The sequence below is a fragment of the Palaemon carinicauda genome, chromosome 30 (genome assembly GCF_036898095.1).
Source record: "Palaemon carinicauda isolate YSFRI2023 chromosome 30, ASM3689809v2, whole genome shotgun sequence".
NCBI classification, from domain to species: Eukaryota; Metazoa; Arthropoda; class Malacostraca; order Decapoda; family Palaemonidae; genus Palaemon; species Palaemon carinicauda.
Window position 1 is genome coordinate 63,793,592 of NC_090754.1, and position 9,404 is coordinate 63,802,995.

At 34.2% G+C, this 9,404-nt stretch overlaps 1 protein-coding gene across 1 annotated transcript in view; it reads left to right on the forward strand.

The window, feature by feature from the left end:
- Positions 1 to 8,530, forward strand: part of LOC137623220 (uncharacterized) — a 268,465-nt gene extending 259,935 nt beyond the window's left edge. The window contains 5 exon segments of the mRNA XM_068353940.1: positions 3,881 to 4,096; positions 4,839 to 5,183; positions 5,392 to 5,763; positions 5,911 to 6,159; positions 6,426 to 8,530. Coding sequence (XP_068210041.1) covers positions 3,881 to 4,096; positions 4,839 to 5,183; positions 5,392 to 5,763; positions 5,911 to 6,159; positions 6,426 to 6,569 — 1,326 coding nt within the window. The 3' untranslated portion in view covers positions 6,570 to 8,530.
- The last annotated feature ends 874 nt before the right edge of the window (positions 8,531 to 9,404 follow it).

Genomic DNA, 9,404 nt, shown 5'->3' on the forward strand with positions numbered 1-9,404 from the left:
TAAATTAAAACAACTGCTTTTCAGTATTCGTGTAATGGAGTTTTTAAAGTCTACTTTTGACCCCATGAATTCGTTTCTTGGCTTTGCATATTTGATCTGAATGACTTACATTGGATCTATACACCATTCATCCACTCATAAATTATTTAACGATTTTTCTTTTGAGTGACTAATAAGGTACGTTATATAAAACAGTATTATAAAAGTCTCATTTCAAAATATTCAAAGTTTGAATTAAAATAAACCTTATGCATTTTTTTTTATTTCAAAGTCTAATTCAAATTATGTATCACTATACCCACTAAACATAATTTCTCTCACACATGAAAAAAAAAAAATTGATGCAGCTCCTTACTGGGGTAAGAAAAATTGCTCTTTCAATCGTTTATTCTGGAATTTCTTACTAAGGGCTAAACAGGAATAAAAAAAGTCGAATGGTCATGTGTCTGTACACCGATTACTTATATAATTACCCACTGTTAGAAGGCGTCATGCAGAATTACTGAATGTAATAAGCTGAATTCTTTTGAAAATATTTTGAGCATACGGCATGACATAGATTGCATGCATTTCAAATGTGTCTTATCTTTTTTTCGTTATGACTAACGTTAACTACATGAACAACTATAAAATATCGAGTTCCATTATGTACATCAACATATTGTAATTTGGATAATAATGAAGTGCTATGGCTGCATTGTGTATTAATTATGCTTCCTTGTTTATTTACTTTATATTTATATTTACTGTGCGGAACATTAGTAAGTCGTTTAAAAGATCATTATTTGCCTAGCAGCTTCCTCATGCTAGAATTATTAAGAATGTTTCCAGCAAGCAATATCGTTAATTTCAGGCTATCGAAGATATATATATATATATATATATATATATACACACGAGTGTTTGTGTGTATGTATGTATGTATGTATATTATAGATCCTTCTCTCAGGTTACGGCTCATCTTCCTTTAGCCTACACTTTCACCGAATATTCTGCCCTATTCTTTTTATATTCTCCTCTGTCCTCATACACCTGACAACACTGTAGTAACTAAACAATTCTTCCTCGTTCAAGGGGTTATATATATATATATATATATATGTATATATATATATATATATGTATATCTATCTCTATCTATCTATCTATATATATATATATATATATATATTAGTGGAATTAGTGTGTTTCCTACAGGAATCCTCGTATTCTCTAATGTAAATTACATACACACACTCATATATATATATATATATATACACATATATGTGTATATACATATGCATATATACAAATATATATATATATATATATATATGCATATACATATATATACACATGTTATTTTTTTTATCGCGCATAGAAAGATTTCTCTTTTCATATCCCTAGAACTAGCATTCTTTTAATATTTTCAAGATACAAATAATAAGGGGTTGTTTGGTAAGAAGAATTATGGGACAGTACATGACTGAAAGGATGCGTGTGTCGTCACTTATTTCTTGAAAGATTCTGCTTAGTGATGATGTGCTTCAACGGCCATCCATAAAAATTAAAGCAACGTAAATCAGTAGCATTGGAGACGTGGTCGGGAAAGGATGCTACTTGATACAGCGAGAGAAGTTTTCTTTTTTATTTTTGCGTCATTTGATAGTTATTGGGGTTTGGAAGTGAAGAGTTTTCGAGAGAAAGACAGACATTCCGAATATCTGGCAGCCAAGTAATGTTTGTTTGCTGGTAAATAATTAAACCTGAAGTAACTGCCCTTAATTTGAACAACCTTATTAATAAATATACGCAAAGTTTCTATACGAAGTGTTGGCTATTCTAAATGAAAACAAGTGATTCTCACCAATATTTATGGTACTTTTATTAAAGTTAAGAATAATAAACTGCATACGAAAAATTCTGAAAAATGGTTTTAGTATCTTATTGAACAAGTAATCGACTTTATTCGAAATATGACAAACAAAAATTTTAATATTATGAAAGTTATATCATATTTCTGTGGATGTGTTTATGGGGTACCGTTGCCAAGGAAAGATATGATTCGTGTCTGCTTTGATTATATGCCTTCAGTAATGGTAGGGTAATACATCATTGCACGGATTCATTATAGTCAGCATGTATACTATAGGGGTTAGTCTAAGCAGATAGTAGCATATGCATGTGATTGGGAATAGGCGAGAAATATTGTACATATCACGTCTGTGTATGTTTATTCATGTATTTCAGAGTTTGGTAATTGAAGTTAATATCGTATTTCTTGTTTAAATAAAACAACCAAGGTATCTGTTTCTCCTACAAACATCTGCATATATCTTTGCATTTTTGTTACAATATTTATATTCGTTACTGCGTGACTAGAACCCCCCCCCCCCTCTCTCTCTCTCTCTCTCTCTCTCTCTCTCTCTCTCTCTCTCTCTCTATTCATTATTCTGTTTGACTATAAATTTAATGTAGTTGATATTTCTCTTGGTATGAGCATCTAGTAAGGGTTTTAAGTTTTGGGCTATCTTGTTACTGTTTGGTAAAGTACGAATTGAGTGCACCATTGAACATGGATTTCGTGGAGGGGAAGGTTTAACAATTAGTATAGGTTGATCGGTCACCTGACGCAGCATTATCGCAAGAGGTCGTTATCGTCATCACTTCTAATCATTTTAGAGATAACTCTGGTCAGGGTTTCCGTTTATAAATCTCGCCCTATGCCCAGATCGTCAGTTCGTCTCAGACTGTTTGTGCGGTAGCTTGATACACCAACTCTAGCTGGAGAAACGAAGAGTAGTTGATAGTCAAAGATAGATTCTGAAAATGTTAATCTAAGCAGTGTGAGGTAAATTCACATCCGCAAACACGTAACTTAAATATTTTGAAGTAGAGGGAAATATATAAAATGATGGTGTCTGCAATCGCTGGTAGGAGTCCTCATCTTCTACGGTCGGGTTTACAGACTGACGAAGAACTGGAAAAACACAGTGTCCTTTCGCTCATCAAGGCTGTTCTCAATATTCAAGGAATCTCGACTCTTAACATCAATTTAAGGGCTTTAGTGCACCTACTTAAAGCAGTCCTTAAACCAGAAACGTGGCAAAATCTTTTGCAGGTACTTTATTCGCTGGTACTTTTTTTAAACATGAATTTTTGAAAGTTTTTGTCAATAGGGGAATACCTTGTTTGAAAGTATTCACATGCAAACTTGATAGAATAAATAAAATAAAACTATTGACAATTCCATGTACACAGTCAGGACCACACAATTTTCAACAAAGGCAGCATTATTGAGATATATAATGAGAAATATAAACGCTTTTTTAAAGGATGACAAATAAAATAAATTTACATTTTCCATGTGAAATTATCACCGCAGATACCCTTCTTATTTCTTTGAGTGCAATGTTTATTTTCCAAGTTGCATCCATGCATGTCTCTTGTGTATTTTATCACCACTTATTATTTCACTTCAAATTTTTTTTTTCAAAAAATTAAATCTTTAGTTAATATCTGTTTATCTGTCAATTTTTATTTCAAATCATTTAATTTTCTTTATTCCTGCATCATGTTTTATTTGATCTTCCATACATACTTATGATTCTTTTGCATCATGTTCACTTGGGAGAGGGTCAAAGATCATGATTTCATATCACGAACAACAGGCCTGATTCAGTGCGTTATTTTCTATACACGACACAGTAACATGATAAGATAGTTTTAAGAGATCAGATATTTCTTAGTATGGGAGTAAATGATAGCATTAAGGCCTGTATCGCAGACATGATGTCATGAAAATTCACAACCAAAGCTAACGACCTCTTTAGGGTAGGATGTAGAGTAAATTTTCCTTGTTCTTGTGTAGTGACTTGTGTTGTTCTTTGATGTTCAGAATGCGCTGAACGAGTTCAACTTCCTGCACGAGGGTGAGGTGGTTGAGCGCGGCGTGGGCGCCCCTGCGGCCCCCGTTGAGGGCCAGGTCAGTATCGAGGAGGTTGAGGAGGAGGAGGTGGAGGAACTGGCGACCGAGGGGGGTAGTCCCCACTCTTGCTCCCGCACTCGCTCGTCCTCCCCGCCTTCTTATCATGTCCACCTGCCAGACGACCAGGTACACCACCACCACAAGAAGTTCCCCCCTTTCCCGCCCTCCCTTACTTAACGGAAATTGTACATTATCTTTTAACCCCAATTCTGTTTCACAGGAAGATTTTACGCTTCTTAACAAGTCTTATGTATATTGACCAAACTGAATCTGGCGCAATTTCTCAGTGTGGCTTTCAATAATAATGTTTCACTTGGACTACTCAGGCGTAGTATGAGGTTTATACGTAGCCATTTCTTCAATAAGACACTAACTTTCATATATTTATAATACCTCACTCATGCCCTGTACTACTTTAATGTTTCCAGTCAGTTATTATCCAAAATAATAACGAATGTACCCTGAACCTCTTTTGCCCTTGACACTTCTACACGAGGTAGACACCTAATCCTTGGTTCTTCTGGCATGGTTTTGACATTCTTAGCTCTAAGTCTTTCTTTAGTTTTTCTTAGGTGCTTGAAACTTTATCATCTTGATTCTAAATATGTAAATAATTGTTCTTATATTAAATGTATCTCAAGTGTGAAATGCTTATCCTGCTTATTTGTAGACCTATTTTTGTCAGTGATCTGGTCGCTAAAATAATTTAATTAGAAAGCTCTTTCTGCATGGTCTTTAATAATTTTAACATTAATATACTTTAGAATTCTAGTTGGTACTCCATAGTTGTAGTCTGTAAATGGATTGCTATAAATCTTTTATTCTGGATTAGTTTATACACAAGTTTCACACAATATTCTACTTACAGGTTGGTGGACGAGATGATGAGGTTCGGCCCCGTGGGATGCCACTTTCACGATTTGATCGTGATCGGGATTCAGCTTATGAGACTTATCGAAATTCTCAGTATGGCTCAATGGGAATGGACCAGTTTCGTCTCATCTCTGTCCTGGGAAGAGGTCATTTTGGCAAGGTCATATTGGGCCAGTATAAGAACACTGGTGAATATTTTGCCATCAAAGCCCTAAAGAAAGGTGACATCATTGCCAGAGATGAGGTAGAAAGTCTTCTTGCAGAGAAGCGTATCTTTGAGGTGGCCAACTCTGTTAGACATCCCTTCCTTGTTAATCTGTTCTCCTGCTTCCAGACAGAGGTAAGTTACTAAAAGGATATGAAAATCCTTCTAAAGTTGTCTTCCGTTTCATCCACTATATTATTTAAATTACATGCATTAGTATTATTGTTTGCAGGAATTCTTTTCTCTAATTCTCCAATACAATGCAATAAAACCCTTATGCAATACAATTGAAGTATTTTTTTTTATATATTATTCATTGAGATAATTTTTCTTTACTCAACAGAGTCACGTGTGCTTCGTAATGGAATATGCTGCAGGTGGTGATCTGATGATGCATATTCATGCAGATGTTTTTGATGAGCCTAGAGCAGTTTTTTATGCAGCCTGTGTGGTTCTTGGCCTACAGTATCTCCATGACAACAAAATAATTTATAGAGATCTCAAATTAGACAACCTTCTTCTTGATACCGAGGGTTATGTAAAAATAGCTGATTTTGGGCTGTGCAAAGAGGGAATGGGGTATGGAGACAGAACTGGAACCTTTTGTGGAACACCCGAATTTTTGGCGCCAGAAGTGCTAACTGAAACATCTTACACCAGAGCAGTTGATTGGTGGGGCCTTGGGGTTCTCATATTCGAGATGCTTGTAGGAGAGGTAAGAACTTTAGTCCTGTGAAAGAAGTAGAGTCTTCATATATATATATATATATATATATATATATATATACACTGCACATCAATATAACTACACAAAACAGTAATATGTTTTATATCAATTTGTTTTATATTTTTTTTATTTCAGTCTCCTTTCCCGGGAGATGATGAAGAGGAGGTTTTCGATAGTATTGTCAATGATGAAGTCAGATATCCAAGGTTTTTGTCGATTGAAGCTGTTGCTATTATGAGGAAACTGTTGAGAAAACATCCAGACAGAAGATTAGGAGCGAGTGAAAAAGATGCTGAAGATGTCAAGAAACAGCAGTTCTTCCGTAATGTTGGTTGGGATGACCTCCTACAACGCAAGGTCAAACCACCATTCGTACCCACCGTGGTAAGTGAAAAAGCTGTGTGTGTGTGTGTGTGTGTGGTGTGTGTGTGGTGTATATATATATATATATATATATATACATACATACATACATATACACACACTGCATCATATATCACTAATCACTTACTGTGTGGAATTGAATAATTTTTGTATTTAATTATAAGAATTCAATTTGACCTCTGTCTTTTGTTAGCAGCTTATTTTAGTATATAAAAAAAACTGCTGTTTTTAATAATCAATAATTCTTACTTTATTTACCATTACAGACCTCTCCCGAGGACGTCAGTAACTTTGATGAAGAGTTTACAACTGAAAAACCTGTTTTGACTCCTCCAAAGGATCCTCGTCACTTGAGTGATAATGATCAAACCCTCTTCAAAGACTTCAATTACATGGCAGATTGGTGCTGAGCACTGCATGATAGTGATATCAGAAAGGCAATCTCAGTGGAGAGGGCTCCTTTTGAAGGTCCTTTACTGCCACCAGCCAGGCCATGCACATCTCAAAAGAAAAGAGGGATCTGATGCCTGGAGCAGCTTCCTTTATGGCAGCAGCAATATTGCCACTACCACCAGCATCTGCAGCTGGTAAGGTGTACATATAAAGAAGACCAGTACCTTTGCTCATTGTATGAGACAGCCTGGTTGCTTAAAACAAAGCAGGACTATTCCACTGTTGTGGAACATGCTTTGGTGTGGTACCATCAAATGTTATAGCTACACTTTCCAAGGAAACGCAATAATTTGACACCCGAGATGGAGTTGCAGGATACTTTGGCGGAACTGTTCTCCTCTTCCTTTGCCTGTCAAAGAAAGACATCTCACCCTCCCAACGGTTGTACATAGGCCACTATCTCTAATGATATGAAGACCTGTCGCTGTAACTAACCTTATTAGTTGTTGCCGACCCAACTCCTGGTACAGTTGAAACTGCCACGCCTCGCTTTTTGCCCAAAATTTACCCGAAGAAGAAAAAGGAATTATTAGAGATCCTGGGCTAAGGAAGTGATGATGGGGTTTACTACCCAGCACTGTGATGAATCCTGTGTACGCAATGGGAAAATCACCTTTTTTCAAATTTCATTTTTCATTTTGGACTTAGGATGACCTGTATGAGCTTTTGAATTAATGAATGCCCGTCCAAATTCTAAAATCCCTTATTGTGATAACCTGTGGCCTTTCCTGTTAATAACTTCGAAATGCAACTAGCATACACTTAATATTTATTGAAAGATGTGATATATATCTATATATATTGTTACATTATACACATCGTTTACTTCATAAAGGTTCCCAGTTCCTCCTCTTGGAATACTCACACCAAACTCAACATGATTTTTTTTTTCGTAGGGAAATTGAATATCTGTAACCCCTGTAAATTTATGTCCCATGAAGTTGTGAGCACCGATTGTCTGAGGTAGCGGAACACTTAATGCCCCTATCCTCTGTAACTTTAAGACTCCTCCCTCATCCTTGCCTAACAATTCAGTACCATTACCAATCCCCTCAACAATATCTTTTCTAGAGCTAAGAATCGAAGGGCTCCCCTTTCATTAAAGTGGTTCGAAAAATGTGACTTCAGCCATATAAAGCACATGTACACTTTTTCCCCTATCAAATGCTCAGATAACACTTGTCATAGTGCAGGTCAGTCATCGTATAGCCATGTGTACTTGTGCCTGTATGTGGACAGTGGTCTCATTCAGTCAATCCACATTTTTTTTTTTTTTCATTTTTTATATTCAGACTCAGTGATGATTATTGACATTTGTAGGATGCCTAGTGTAAATTATGCAATTACTGATCCTGTAGATTTCTCATATTTTAAATAATGTATTTGTAATTCTATAAATGAAATGTTCGGTCTTGTATAAAGTTATAGTGGCTGTTAAAAAATAAAAGAGCACTGACCCGGTAGCAGACACTTGATGGTGGACATTTATTATTATTTCATTGTTATTAATGGTATACATTCGCTAAATATTTCGTTGCTGCCAAAATCCCGTTGCCATAAGAACTGCATATGTGGAAAGTAATTTGTTTTTCTTATATATTTTAAATAGAAAATTGTTCAGACTTCATTGCGTTTGATCTGCTCGAATGATTTTACAAGAATTTTCAGAATGAGTCAGATTTGATTTTTAGTCTGATATTACTTTTGCTTTATTAGGATTGTGTATAATATTTAGGACTTGTGTTACATCACCAGTGCTTGTCTCTGTTTATAACTTATTTTTAGGTGTAGATAAATAACCGCACACTGGGCGGGTCAATATGAATTTTAAGTATTGTACAGATGGTTAAGAGAGAGTAGGGTTAACAGTCTGTTTGTAGCTATTATGTCTTAAATAAATTTATACATATATTTTATATGATTGATATTTAAATTCACTCCCAAATTATTTGTATTTACTTTTTTGTACGTTCATAACGAAACTAATTATTGAGAAATCACATTGAACCAACAACATTGAAAACCTTTAAAGTATGCTCTGAATTGCTTCCAACACTACACTACAGATTAGACCCTGTGCATTAACTTATGTGGATTCGAGAATATATACTACATTTATTAAGATAAACCAAGCTGACGTAAAATCATCTACCCTACCTGAAGGGTTAATAATCATGAATAATAAATTGATACATATTGATAAACTGTCAAAATCTAATATTGCAAGAATGACAATTACCGTTACATATCTACACACACACACATTATATATATATATATATGGTCCCCTTTTTGTTTTGTTTCATTGTTGGTGTCGGCTACCCCCCAAAATTGGGGGAAGTGCCTTGGTATATATATATATATATATATATATATATATATATATACATATATATATACATATACATATATATATATACATATACATATATATATATATATATACATATATACATATATACATATATACATATATACATATATACATATATACATATATTACATATATACATATATACATATACTACATATATACATATATACATATATACATATATACATATATACATATAATACATATATACATATATACATATAACACATACATATATACATATATACATATATACATATATACATATACACATACATATATATCATAATAATACATATATACATATACACATACATATATACATATATACATATACACATACATATATACATATATACATATACACATACATATACATATACATACATATACATATACATATACATCTATTATAACA